The sequence below is a fragment of the Melampsora larici-populina genome, assembly GCF_000204055.1.
Source record: "Melampsora larici-populina 98AG31 unplaced genomic scaffold MELLAscaffold_55, whole genome shotgun sequence".
Classification (NCBI taxonomy): domain Eukaryota; kingdom Fungi; phylum Basidiomycota; class Pucciniomycetes; order Pucciniales; family Melampsoraceae; genus Melampsora; species Melampsora laricis-populina.
This window is the reverse complement of record NW_006768819.1, coordinates 371,774-386,711: the sequence shown is the minus strand read 5'-3', so window position 1 is coordinate 386,711 and position 14,938 is coordinate 371,774. Positions and strand designations below refer to the sequence as shown.

The following is a 14,938-nucleotide window of genomic DNA, read 5'->3' as shown; positions in this document are numbered from 1 at the left end:
ACCGGGCAGGCCCTGGCTCGGACCATCCCCTTGAAAGCGTGTTTGAGAGCTCGGGAAGGATGCTTGATGACGTCAATTTTTCCAAAAGATTGCCTCCATAAAGATTTTTTGCGACGGCCCCGGCCCCGAGTAGCCCTGTACCGGTGCCTTTTTTTCTATTCCCAGGCTGGACTTGAGGCCCCGGGCTCGGCCTCGACCTCACCTAGAAAACGCTCGGGCACACTCGGCCGGTCAGGGCCAGGGCCGGGTCATAGCCCTAGACCAAGTAGAGTTTTGACTGTCTCTGAACAGGGACAATGAAAAGGGAGGGGAGATTGAAGATTACAAGTATCACCTTAAGCTAGAAGTAAGACTCTTAAACCTGATTCTGCTTGAATAACTGATAGTAACTTGGGACAAGCGGAACTAGTTGATCATGGAGGACCAAATAGCTGGACTGTGAGGTGAAGGTACTAGTGAGAGTGTTATTTGTGGGAAGGTTCCCACTCTTCAGGTATGAAAGTGCCCTCTTCTTTTATATCTAGTCTGTTCCTTTGGCTGACTTGTGGTTCTCTTTGGAGGTCCTTATACTTCCCTGTTGGTAAGCTTATCTCGGCTGACTTGTGGTTTTGACCGGATTGGGAACTCTATTTGTTCCCTTGTGGTAGTTCCCAATTGGAAGCTAATGCTGTGTTTGTTTTGGGGTTTCTCTTAGTGCTTAGGTTTGAAACATTTCACACAACCATACCTCATAATCCATTCCTTTGCAATGAATTTAGCTACAGCTGCTGATGTTAACTTCTGTAAAGGAGCTGCTTCAACCCACCCAGATAAATCATCTCTTGCAATAATTGCATACTCATAACCACCCGCCTTTGTATGGACAGCATCCAAACTTACTCTTCCAAATATTGTACTTTCCACAGTAGCCCTTCCAACTTCTTTCTGCTTCCTTCCACTTTTCTTTTGACAAATTTCACATGTATTACCCATCTTCTTACAGATTCTTTCATTTCAGGCCACCAGAATCTAATTGAACACCTCTTGTAGGTTTCCTCAACTCCTCTATGTCCAAGTTCTCCATGTAATTTTTTTGGTATAAAATTTTGACCAAGTAATTTTGAAATCACCAACCTTCCTTGAGGAATCCCTCTTGTCTTTAACCTGTCTCTTTGAAGTTGGTACGAGTATTGACTAAGGGGAATGGGGCAAAGAGGCGGACCGGTTCTGAGAAGCACACGGGTCACAACCTTAGAGTCCATTCCTCTCCAGCGGGGATACTTCTATCCTCACGTGCTGGAAAGGATGGACAATAAGATGCAAAAAACAAACACAAAAAATATTCCTTATATTCCCATCTCTGTGGCAAGGGTGTTTGTCCCACATTGGATTCTTTCATCACCAAATTAAGAAGTCCCTTTTTCCGCGTCTTGTCTCAGTTTCTCTGATTGGTCCGGTCTCTTTTTTCATTACGAAATCTTTTTATTTCTCTGTTGCATTTCGTTAACCTCCCGCCCACCCAAGCTATGTTGTTGGTTACTATTAACATTTGACAGAGTCAGTTCCTCATTTGGCGTGTACATCTCAACACTCATCTACAAATTGTTCCGTTTGACTTCACCAAAATTGTTCCGCCCGCAGAACTCCTGTCTCTTTTTTGTCCTACGGCATTGTCAGGTCTCAGGACCAGTTTCCTTTTTTCTATCAGTCTCTTTCTAGCGTCTCTTTTTCTCATTGCACGCTAATAAAGATTATTTCCCTTCTTGGCAGTCAAGCGTAAAAACCAGCTGATGACCAGCCCAGAAGCCTAGCCCCATTCCTTCAACATAAAATCAAGGCGCCTTACTCAAGGCAGGGCCAGGATGAGCAGCGGAGTGTATTTGGTTGTCCACTTGTGTAGTGTGATGGGATCCTGCATAGGGACTCAGAGGGTGTCACAGGCGTGGGAGGTGTGATTGATAACTGAGGAAGTCAGGTAGGTAATTCCAACAGTAACATCACCATGTCTGTATTCATGTGACACGTCAACGTGCACACACAAAAGAGTTTTGATAGAAACTTGCAAGAGCCTCAAAAGTGGTCTTGAGGCTTTGCCTTTATTAAGTGGGTTCTTGAAACTCAGGCAATTGAGTTCCAACAAAGGGTGTGTGCATAAAGGTGATCCACCAGTCTGAACTTGAGAAAAGTTCTTCCAGATTCTTTTGGAAACTCTCCATGTGTGCACTTTGATGTCCTACAGGGATACAGGCATGGTGCATGATCCTGATTCTTTGAATATGTAGAGATGCAAGGCAATGGCATAAGTGAGTGTGTAAGATTTTTTTCATGATTACATAAAATACTTCATTATTATAGAGGAATCAAGTATAGTCCCCTATGTACAAGGGTCTATCTTCTCAGCTTCTGCCTTGGCCTGCAACTATGGCTGAGGTAGCAGTTTTCTTGGGGGAGCCCGGGCAAGGGATCAGCTTGCTTTTGTGTCACGGTATAATCATTGCTGATATCAGGCCAATCCTTCTCCCAGCTGGGTGGGTGGGTGGTCAAAACTTATTAGTTTCTTTCTCTCAGAATACATTGTTTGTTGAATAGAGTTTTGGCTCAGTGATCAGGAGTTAGGTCTGAGGAATATGGAGTATTCCAAATTCAGCCTCTCACAATAAAACTCTGACTCAAGTTATGGGATTATACCTACTCAGTTGAAACCCATTCATGGAACTATGTCCTAAGTTGTCCCTTGGTTAGGACTTACAAAGAAATACATATAAAGCAGCTGATAAATGTGAGCAAGGTTTGAATGGAGGGTTTGCTCTCCTGCTGTGATTTGAAATACTTGGCTGCCTGGTTGAGGCCAGTACTATTTCAAGTTTGGATTTCTTTTACATATTTTTAATTTGGGACACCTAAAAAGTTGTCCTGCTTTAAAAAAATTACGCATGTTTTACAACAACGGGCAAGTTGTTGCAGCATAAACATCTGTAAAAACCTTCGACTTGAAACCTCCTAGTGTCACGCTTTCAACTCAGCAGTTAATATTCTTAACGGGTCAACTCTTTCTGTTTTGGACGCTTATGTGCTATATAAGCTTGACTAGGCCCTGTCTGCGCAGCCGCGTCCACGCCCTCAGTATACACATTGGAATTCTCCCGAATCCAGACTTGAATCCTCGGTCTCAAAGACCTTGAGGGAAAACAGGAGTTGGATATATGATCATATTTTTGACTTTGGTTGCATTCAGTGCATTGCTTCCACTACCTAAATGTGCAACATAAGCTCTGGCGAGGCGCTCAATTTGCAGCAATTTGCAAACTCCTACAAGAATCAACCTCGTACTAGGTCGTACTCGCATGTTTTCCAAAGTCGTCACTTGCGATATCAAGAAGTGGGCGGCCGGTATGTAGAAGATGCTCTTCAGTCTGATCGATCTCCTTGGAACACTGATCAGAGCCCAGAATCCTTACACTGCTCACTATCTCGACCGGTATAATTGAGCCGCCTAGGAATACAAACGTCATCCCCCGAGTTCACTATGTGATATGGTATATACGGGTGGGGTGACGAAACAAGACCTGATGGACAAAGACTCACTGGATGCATCTTCTCACATTCTGTCTCGTGCTTTGCCAAGTACCCGACATATGTGTACGGTCGTTTGCAGTATCTGCACTCCAATTTCAACGGTCCTACCACCGACCGTTGTTCAAGATCGGCAATCAGTTCAATGTCATGGAATTTCATTGGAATGACTGAAACATTCTCGGCATGATGCCGAAATGAATATGAAGATCCTACACACCCATTCGATGTGTACAGGTCAACTTGTGCCTTTCAAAACTTGATTCGCTCTTGCACCTACGATTGCCTACGCTCGCGAGGTGCCGTGCGTGAATACGTAACACAACTCATCAGTACGTCTTTCGTGCATCACTGCGACGAATGCACAAACAATCAGGGCACCTGTGTCAAAGATATGAGATACAAACTTCTACCATCAGAATGCAATACGACACTTTATCACACAAGTCATGGTTTTCATAGTGTGGAAGCCGAGCAATTACCTAAATTCTTCTTCGCCATATCGATTGACCAGCCTGATCGGGTGTATATCGGCCGCACCAGCTGATGTCCCCTGGGACGTCGTCGCTTGATTATCTTCTTCATCGTGTGAATGTATGTCTGAATATTGCAATCGACTCATGTTGGGTGCTGGAGCATCACTAGAGCCGTGCACTTCATCGCGTCGCCTTTCTTGTTCACGCGAGCCTTGTGCAAGATTCCTTCGTTCCCCGATATCTCTACTGTCCCAGCTCGACCTATCCGGGGGCTGGAACTGGGAACTGTTCTAGGGTAATCAAACGCCAAAATCAGATTATCAAGTCTTCAAAAGATTTGAGGCATAATCTCAAACCTGGAAGCTGGAACGAAAAGCCGATCTACTACTCTCTACCGTGGATTCATATCTATCTGACCAAGTTCCTGACCGGCTATCGTTGTCCGGTTGAGATAAGAATTTACTCAAGAGTGAGCGTGAGGACATCTCATTTGATGTGAGTGGATCGAGTTTGTTATAGGAAGGACAAGTCGGACCGAAATAGTCGCGGGCTCGATTAACTTGGCTTGGAGAATGTGGCCCAGGACGTAGGATTTGCCTAGTGAGTGATCCTACCAAGTTGGTCGGGGGAGGAAGACGATTTCTCACTATCAAGATAAGGGATAAGTATGTCATCAGATGTGAGTAACATAGCAAGAGTTGCCAGAAGGTTCAAACGAAGAAGACTCCGAGACAACAAGAAGAAAGGTACATGTAAGCACGCCAACTGGACATGGATATTTGCTCCTGGTCACTGGGATATCAGATCAGGTGAAGATAAGAGAAATATAATTACATTCCACTTTCTTTTGGTGAAAGTCACTTTATAAGTCTGAACATACATCGCACGGTCCACTCACCTATTCCATCACCTTCACCATCTCCTGGAATTGATGATCGACTCCTTCTCCATTCCTGGAGGGGGTTCTCATCGTAACTACGTTTCAACATCGAGAGAATTGTTAGCGCCCGCGATCTATCAGCTGATCATTGAGACATGGATTTGAAGGAGGCAGAGTCTGGGTGTTGTGGCTCAAGTATAATCGCTTTTGCCACCCAAAGAGTACAATAAGATGACTTGAAATTGGTCCCTAAAGTTGATGAAATATCTTGTGCAACCGATCACGCTTCACGGTGGGCGACGATCACGTTTTTCGAGGGGTTAAGTCATTTTTTCAGAGCAGATTCAACCCACCGTGAGGACATTCTCCTTGCACCTGAAAACGAGATTGAGCCCAGAACACCGAAGTTAAACCGCGTGCTTACTGACACCAATGCTCTGCGGTGAGACGGATATCATTTAAAGTCCAGTTGTATTCCAGTTATATAAAGATGAAGTCTCGAAGAACGTGCGCACGCACGTACATCTCTTGTGACCTCCAAACCATAAGATGCCGGTAGGAGACAGTCTGGATGCCGACGAGAAGTCTTGTGTAGGAGAATAAGTTTCGATTCGAAAACACCCGAAAGGACAATTCAACCTAGAAAGAATCGATCTAGCGCCGAGACACTGAATGATCCCGATATGAGACGGTTGCATCCAAACGTAGAGCTCAACTCTCACTATGACGACATGCCTGGTCAGATTCTCGTCCGGCGCCTGGAACAAGTGGAGATTGAAAATAAGTTGTGCTGCAAAGGAGGGACCTGTCGATCGTTACTGTTCTGTCGAGAAAGTGTGTGATGTGTCTATCGATGTGTCTATCAGTTATTTTTTTGGGGGGGTGCGGCGTTGCAGTAGATGAGACCAACAAACATATTCTGTCGATAGGTGCGGAGGCGTCACGGATCTGCGGGTAGAAAAGGGTTATTGGAGTGATGGATGAAGTGTTGTATTCAGCCCTATTCAGCCGAACTCAGCGTAGAGGCCCTTGTGGAGAAAAGTTAACACTGCCTTGCAAGACTAACCTAACAAAGTCCCTTGCGAGAGCACAATCTACCGACATCTTTGGCGTTGATTTACTGCGCATGGTTCGAAGATAGGTCTATACATACATCTCAAGTGATCCGCTTCGGGCATGTCTGTGAATTTACCCGCTGACATACTGATAAGTATTTTCAATTGATCATTAAGATCGTGTTTATGTGGGCAAAAAGTCCGAAGGCGAGTAATTTGAGATCCATTACATGCTTGGACTTTTGTGATTTTCAATTGGATACTCGAATCCAAAATCGTCAAGGACGTTGATCTACCGAACGCGAAATGACTTCATGAAGGGTTTGGCGAGCCATTTAGGGCGCATGGACAGAGATCATTTGCGTTGCAAGAGGTATGTCCGCCCGAAAGCCTCTCAGATCAGGGCATACTGCACTGTTTGTCACTTGTTCACGGCGAAATGTATATTGGGCCTAGGGGCTAGATAAAGATGCACCTAAATACGAATTGTCCAGGATCCCCTACGGCTAGCGAGACTCAAATCTGTAGACATTTGATTGTATCTTTTGATCAGTCCTGGTACTCACATTCTCTCAAAGACTTCCTCTCTGATGTATGTATCATAGTGCGATTCGGGAATATACTTCATCCGCTGCTTGGCTATTTCAGCGATAGATTCGAGATGTCGATAACTTTAGATGTCACAAGGGTGAATCTGGAACCAAGAATCATCCTCGTACTTAAATGACTGAAATGTGACAGTGGATGCAACTCTGCAACTCGGACTAATTGATTCGTGGGTCCCTTGCACTTTCTCTCCACGCGAGAGTTTCTGTGGGTGCCTTTTGTATTTTCTACTTTCTTGAAATTGGAACTCTTCATCGTCTAAAATCTGTCCTGTAAGGAACGCATTGTGAAATCGATAGCCTTGAACGTTCACTGGCACTGGTATGTGTGTACCGCTATTCACTATGGGAGCCTAGCACCATTGTGTGATCGAGATATTAAGATTGATTTCAAGTGATAGTTTACGGCAATAGCGGGAAAGATGATGGATGCAAGAGGGATCTGATCAGATTGGCTAGTAGCAGGCTTGGTACACAAGCTAAATTTCAGGACATACTGCTCCGGAAGATGACAAATCATCTCATCAACTATAGCTTCGTCGTCATATGATAGCGACTTCTTCCAGAAGCTGAGCCCGTGAGAGGCGCTTCTAGTTGAAGTGTACCCTCCAAAGAGTTGGCTTCCGGATCTTACGTGTAGATCAGGCTCGTTGTTTCTTGGTTTGAGTAAAATCATTTCAGGACCATCAGACCCGCAGAGTTTACGTCCTTCGCCGATGCGTAAAATCCAGTCTTTCATAGTCCAATTTCCTCCTTGATGGCAGCTCTAGCTGAGGCCAAAACGATAGCGACGTCATAATATACTTGTGATGGTATGAACAATATGTTCACATGTGACGAATATTACCAAATGACCACTCGCGACATCTCTGTTAGATGTTTGATGATAGCCTCTTTGAATCGAATGTTCAACACCTCAAAGAATTTTGATCTTTGAATATTTATAGGTTGAAGCCTTCTAAATGTTTCCACGCAATCTTCTTGCGTGAGAAAAGGACAATTATAGACAACTTGAGTCATGGTACCAACAGAGGATTTAATTTATTGTTCTCCGGCCCTCCGACAGTCGGATTCATCTCCCTACCCGGACGGTATCTTGACTTGCTTATAAGTCATCTCTCTTGTAGATGAAATATCCATACATCACTCAGATTCTTGAAAAGCATACGTACCATCACCCATATCTGATGAAGACCGCAATACTGCAACGCTTTACACCGTGTCTGTGTAGGCTTTGCTAGTCGACGAGCGCACACCAACTCCCTTTGAGGCAGAAAGGGAAGTCGTGCGCGCTCGTCGACGAGCGAACACTACCCGGACACGGTGTTAGATGTGGAAGCATTGTTTGGGGGTCCTGATCAGGCTTAGTGGCTGCAGAGATAATGTGATTTTAGATCGCTCACTTGTTCGACTCCTTTGTACCTGGAGCTGCAGGAATTTCCACACAATGAACACTTCTATTCAGAACGCTTGAATGACATTCATCTCGCGAAATAGCAAACCAGGTGTCTGATACATCTCCACACAGTCACAACTCCATCATGAGGCTCTTAAAGATCTTCGATGGCTTTTTCGATATGATTTATGACACCGTTAAGTCCATCAAAGCAACAGATTGCTGGAGGAAATGTGTAATGATGCGTCTCAGCAAGCCGATGAGTCCAAAAGGGTTTATGTATGACTTCCTATCATCTTCAATCATTCGTTGGGTGTCACGTGAGACGCGTGAAAAGCTCTAGCTGATGACAAGGCGGTACATGATGAGAAGAATCGAGTCGGTTGACCACATATGTGACCTGAAGAGAATCGTCACAAGCTTATCTGCGATAAGCAGTTTTCCGTTTAATACGCCACACCACTATCTTTGATAACGATGTTTATCGTAGACTGGTTGTCGTGCTTCTTTAGCTCCGTGTAGGATGAGTGGAGTGGGATTTGAGAAGCATCCAGCAGACCAATTTGATCAAAAGGAAAACGAGTTGATCACGAGACGAGCTTGCCATCCACAACTCTAGTATTCGTAAGACACATAATTATAGAAGACGTGCTTGGCCTTTGATTAATCCAGATGATTATTCAAAGGCCAAATTGAGCCTTGGCTTCCAGATATCTGGGTAAAGACGGCCTCAGAGACCCAAGAATGCAGCTTCATCCCGCGCTATCAGATTAGGTGATCGGATAGGAAATGTGCGGAAATGTTGGATGGATCAGATCAGAAAAAGAAGTTCACTCTTGAGGTTTTGTAGTTGAACGAGACGCAAGTGCCACAGCGCCACGAACTTCGGCTACTCCGATAGGAGCTTCCGAAAGTCTGTCCCCCGAAATCAGCCATAGAGCTTAGAAGGATAGCTTTCAAGGTAGCAGTACAAGGATAATAATGTTGGATAAAGATAAACTATATGTACCCAAAGAGACTGAACATTCAAAATGTGTATCTCATATGCCAGAGAGTTTGGGTGTCACGGCGGTGATTCAGTGCGGTCTGATTCCATAAGCGTCATCTATAGAAGCTGAGATGTACGCTTGAGTTATTCAGATTGTTGCCGGGAGGCGACGCTTGAGCCGCCAGAAGTTGAGGCTGGCCATCCACCGACACAGACCGACACTGAACATCAAAGGACGAAAAGGACTCTTGATATTCAAGTCGTAATTCAATCAACACTTTGAGCTTATTTGAACCTAGCACGTCCATCAGCCAATTCAATGCGTATGATTATATAATGAGCAATATGGTTGAAGGCCATTAAAGTTCAGCATGTCGATCGTATTATCCTAAAGAATCACTTGAATCTCAATCACCTAACTCACGCACACACTTTTTCACTGGGAACATACATTCTCTTGATTTGAAATATCTAACTGAACAAAATTTATCATCATGGCTAGATAGGAAAGAAACGCGATGGGGACAGAAGAGCAAAAGAAAAAGATCTGTCGCAATCTTGGTACATATTGCAAGTCGCGAAACGAAATTTTTGTCCCACTGTCACAATTGAATCAAGCAAATTTATTTCTATCTATACAGAGTTCCACAGCCGCACAATAGCCACCCTCATGATCACCTGAATCACATTCACATTCAGCTTCGTGTTCAGCTTGACACAAGTCAAGACAAGTTGTTTGATTTCCGTTGTTTAAGTGTTTAAGCACGTCTTGTTTTATTGAAGGGTGAGACTGAGCTCGCACGAAGTCGGACTTAAAGATATCTGCTGAGATTTGAACCATGTTCACAAAATATATCTAAACTGTGGGTAATTCAATCAATTATGTACAAAATGGAGAGTATTTCTATTTTTCCCTTTTTGTACACAAAAAGAAAGAAACCCTCTAAAGTGAGCCCGCGAAACACATGGCACTTCGGATACTCCAGCCTCAAACTCGGTTTCATCATGGGTTCACGACACTCTTTCAGATCGCTCACCGTTCGCACAGATCAGGCGACGATTCCAAGGTTATTCATTTTCCTCCTGATTCAGATCACGCAAGCTTCAACAGCAGCATTTGATGTGTGAGGCTCTAAGGACGTTGAACCGGCTCGAACCTCTGAATCTCGCTTCAAAACTTACACGTAAACATACCCTAACTCCAACGTGCGTGGCCCATACCGTCTCCGTACCTTTTTCATCCAGTCCCGCTTTGCTACCTTACATCGAAATCAGGTTTCTGACTATCATCTTATCCACATCCTTTTCAATACATTCGAAGTCTCAAACTGGCGGTTCTTCTTTCGATGGCTCCCAGAGCTCACTTCGAACCTCTAATCACTAAGCTCTCCTCGAACAGGACTCAATTCTTGAAGGTCTTTTTAGATTTTTACGCGTTTGGATGATAACCTCAGCGCCTCTACGGATTTGAGGCATTTGGATGACAGCGGGGCGGTTTTGTTCAACGGTACAGCTCTTCAACTTCATTGGCGACGTTTCAACGGTCGGAATGACTATCGAAACATGTGACTTCGAGACAAGACTAAGAGTACGGAACACTTTGATAGGATCTATGAATTAGCATTCAAGACAGCATGTCTGATGAGTCGAATTCATGCAAAGAGAAAGGATCACGACAAACACAGATGCCATTCAATGAACTTTGCTATTCCGGGACAGCTGCAAAATCGCTGCGTTAATACCTGTAGAGCATATGGAGCGTGCTTTCTGGCACGTTGTGATTTTGTCTTCCATAGTCTACTTTTCAGTGTAAGTTGATAAGGTTAATAATCGAACGCACATGTTGTATGTAGCACTAGAATAGATTAGAACGTGGTTAAGTTGATACGAAAGATCCCCGACGGCGTTCCTAGCCCTTCTCTATTGTGCGCACAGCCCTAGATACGAACATTCCTCCGGAACAATACTGGCCTGGACTCCTCTTACGTGTTTGGATGGTGTTTGCGTTTTGAGCATAGAAAGGGAGCTGAAACCTTGCATCCTTACTTATGACTTCCTCGATGCGATCTATGGACTGGATTAAGGATGCCTATATTTGCGTTGCTTTGACCTCATAATGATCCAATCGTCGGAACTCCAGTCTTACCCTCGAGACTAGATCGTGAGGCTTCGTATTTGATAATACTCAATCTACTTGAAGCCGGATAGTTTTTTGGCATGAACGGCCGAGCCCCAGTGTCTTCACAAATCCTCGGTCGTCTGTAGTCGGTCTCATCAGGGGGTATGACCCATAAGTCTGCATAAGTACGTTCGGGTTTTTCAGCTCAGGTCAGCTCACTCACCGAACTTAATACGAACAACCTGGACACGACTCATTAGGAACTTCGAGAGTGCATGTTGCGTTATCTTAAGAAAATGATTCTCACTGACCCTATTTAACCTCAGGAAGCGTAGTAATTAGGGAAAGGGGATCGCGTCCGGATTCGACGTAGAACCCAATTTCTATGTACGAGGATTGAATAGCGGAACTCCTGCTACCACTAAATCGCCTTAGAACATTCAGGAGAAATGGTAGCGCGGTGAGGTAGAGAGGTTTTGTTGAGGGTTGCGTGCAGCATATTGGCAAGCGCCGTACCATGTGAATGAGATCACTTCGATTTGAGATACTAAACCAGGTTCGCATCTGTACTCAGATAAATAGTAAAGTATCTTCAAGGTATGATTCATGGAAGATTTTCAAGGTATAGATTGCGGAGTATCTTCAAGGTATAGAGTGTAGAGGATTTTCAAGGTATAAAGCGTAGAGCATTTTCATGGTATGGATTGTAGGATATTTTACAGGTATATAGCTTGGTGAGCTCACTGATTGGAGCATGTTTGCTTTGCATTGACCTTTACGAGATCCTTCCGAAAAGCGAGACCATGGGTTTCCGTTTCTCGTCGTCGGATCAACTGAGACGTCGCAGACAAGGCACCGCAATGATTCCAAGAAGATCTCATCGGTAGGACGATTGACAAAGTCTTCCCCAAGGACATGGAATCATGTTATCGAAATAGGATACAACCTGATGCATCAAAACAGCTTATAACATGGATGGTAAGAAGCTGCGACGCCAAATTGCATTGGGTATAACTGTCGAACGGACATGGTCGATAACCTTTATAATGTAGATCTCAGTTGAGCGAACGGCGAGTCTACCGAGGGCGGAAGTTTTGGGTTTTTAGGGAACGGCACCAGTTATGGCTTGGAGATACGCATTGACAAACAACCATCCGAACACAGCGTATTGTTTTTTCTCCTTTTCTGGATGTCTGTCTTGTTTTCAAACAACCCGAACCAACGTTCAACAAGAAATTGGAGGCCTGCGTGACAAACCCAAATCGCTGCTTTGCCTACCACCCGACGTCTATTGAAAGATGAGATACCTGGCGTGTTACCACGAAAAACAGAGAGTGATATGATGGCAGTAGTCTTCCATTTGCACTCAATTTGTGTTTGGTTGGCCCGTTATGAACAAGAGTTGTGGTGCAGATACAGAGTCGATCCACGTGATTTGTGTGCTCCAGAGATTGAATCTCAATTTAATAATCATTGGGACAAATTGAGACAAGTAGCGTCGAGCATTTTTATTACGCATGTTGGGTTTGAGTTGTTAATGTTAAACTTATCCGATTGTGAACAACTCCATGTGCCATTCTTTAACATAGGGCACAAGTCTTTGGATTGCCATCAGATAGTCATATGGACATATGTTATAAACTTGTTGCATCCGTCGATAGCACAAGTTATAGCACAAGTTGCTGTGATTTTGGAACAAGCATTGAACCGGTAAGCAACGTCTGCAGATATTTATTTACATTTCCCTGACAATGAACCTGGAAATCCAATTCCAGTTTGTAAGCGGGGTTTGATTGTTGCTGTTGAGCAAAATCAACCGCAACAACCCCCGATGGACTGGCGTCCTATCTTGACTTTGGGTGAAAAAGGCGGGTGTTCACTGGATCCAAGCTGTTTGTAGAAAAGTTCACAAAAAAACTTTGCAAAACCAAGGCTGTCACACATTTTGGAAAGGGACGGCATGCAAGCACATTGATAACCAAGCTGAAGCAAACTGCTCACCCCATAATTTTCCAAGATCTGCTGCAAGGACAAATAAACTTGGTTGTCATTGCTGTGAGCCACCTGTGATGACAAGACTGGCTTGGTCTGACCCATGGAATGCCTGGCAGTGTGGACTTGGGCGTCATGTGTTAGGCTCTCTCTCACATCGGACTGGCAGCCTGTTGTAATGATGCTAGGGCTATGACCCGGCCCTGGAGCTTCAGGACCGGCCCGGGACCGGGCCAGATACGGCCTCGGACCTGAGTTCATTTTGAAAGCTACCGGGCAACACCGGGCCAGCCCTGGGTCGGGCAAGCCCTTTTTGAGCGCATTTGATAGCTTGAAAGGTACGCTCAATAACATCAAATTCGATCAAATTCAACCACCAAAAAGTTCAGAATAAAACAAATGAGTGTAGAATAATAAAAACAAAACAAACAAATGAGTGTAGAGAAAAAAAAAGAAACCAAAACATACAAATGAGTGTATAGAAAAAAAAAATAGAACATAAAACAATAAACAGCAAACAAGGAGAAAGAAACATTGAGATTGATTTACTTAGATAACCCAATACCCCATGACTTAAGACAAATCTGCGCCTCAAAGTTTTGATTAGTCATGCATGATCGATAGTCAGACATCACTCTGGAGCCAGCAGAAAAGATACGTTCTGAGGGGGCACCGGATGCAGGAATGGCAAGTATGTACATAGCCATCCTAGCAAGCACAGGCCAGTTTGATTGGTTTGTTTTCCAAAATACTAAGATATCAGTACGTTCATCCACCAACGGGGCAAGAAGATACTCCTTCACTTCGTCCTCAAGTTGAATGAATTTTCTTTGTTTGATAAAATGATGTGGTCTATCGTCATCGTCTTCAAGCACGGGTTCCGGTTCAACTATCTCAATATCTGGATCCTGAGTAGGTTTGAAGTGTCTAGCTTGATTGATAAAGTACTCGATAAGTTGATCTTTGTCGAATCCAAGCTCTTCCAAAGTGAAAGCAGTGACAGCATTTAGCTTACGGCGAGGGTTGAGAATAGGGGAACATATGTAAACTGGTTTCTTCAAAGCCAATGTCGAATAACGAACTAATTTCTTGACCATAGGCAGAATAGCTGCCTTTAAGTTAGTACACTCGTATGTACTCCATGCCTATGTTTGGTAAATACAAATACATATCAGACATCAAGATAAAAGTTAGTAATTATGAAATGGCACTTACTTTTTCAAGTTTTTCCACGAGCCATTGATAATCGGGCATTGCTCGTGAGAAGGTAGGATAATCATCACCCTCGATCTCCTTGATCACAATTGCAAGAGGACGAAGAAACTTGACTAAGTTTCCCACCAAGACCCATTCATCTTTGGTTAGGAGGTAAGGCTCCAAGGATTCATTGATGTTACAATAGTACTGAAGGACTTTCTTCAATTCAAAGTATCGCTCAAGAGAGTAAAAGGTTGAAGACCACCGAGTGGAAACCTCGTGGATGAGCCCAACTTTTCGAGGCTGAGAGGATGAGGAAATACATTGATCAAGTGCTTGCTTGAGCTGAGTGCTCAGTCGGACCCGTTTATGGAAACCACGAATTCGAGTAAGTATCGAGTGAACTTCAAGATGAGGTGTAGGTTCGATAAAAGAAAGGGTTCCATCTGGAAGTTCGAGATCTTGAGGTAATTGAGGATCTAGAGCACTGAGAGGATCCGGGGGAGTCTTGGTGTCGAAAATCAAGACTCCAGCCTTAGCAACAAGGTTGATAACGTGGGCCACACAGCCGTGGAGATTCTTCTCGGGATCAAAGTGAGGTATAAGAAGTTTGAGCTCTCGCCCCATGGTTAGGTTGTTCGAAGCATTGTCAGCTGTAATGCAATAGAGTTTATCGCT

At 44.1% G+C, this 14,938-nt stretch overlaps 2 protein-coding genes across 2 annotated transcripts; both read right to left on the bottom strand.

Moving 5' to 3' along the window:
- Positions 1–4,030: 4,030 nt before the first annotated feature.
- Positions 4,031–5,857, bottom strand: MELLADRAFT_117981 (uncharacterized protein; the record flags this gene model as incomplete). The annotated part of the gene is made up of 8 exons (XM_007415925.1): positions 4,031–4,318; positions 4,424–4,674; positions 4,779–4,820; positions 4,927–5,003; positions 5,262–5,348; positions 5,432–5,576; positions 5,644–5,755; positions 5,823–5,857. The coding sequence occupies 6 exons, from the start codon at positions 5,452–5,454 to the stop codon at positions 4,031–4,033; spliced, it is 768 nt and encodes a 255-aa protein (XP_007415987.1).
- A 3,708-nt stretch (positions 5,858–9,565) lies between these two features.
- On the bottom strand, positions 9,566–11,328 carry MELLADRAFT_111601 (uncharacterized protein; the record flags this gene model as incomplete). Its single annotated transcript, XM_007415924.1, has 5 exons — positions 9,566–9,808; positions 10,135–10,207; positions 10,902–11,019; positions 11,099–11,248; positions 11,295–11,328. 5 exons carry the CDS (start codon positions 11,326–11,328, stop codon positions 9,566–9,568), a joined length of 618 nt encoding a protein of 205 aa, XP_007415986.1.
- Positions 11,329–14,938: the final 3,610 nt, after the last annotated feature.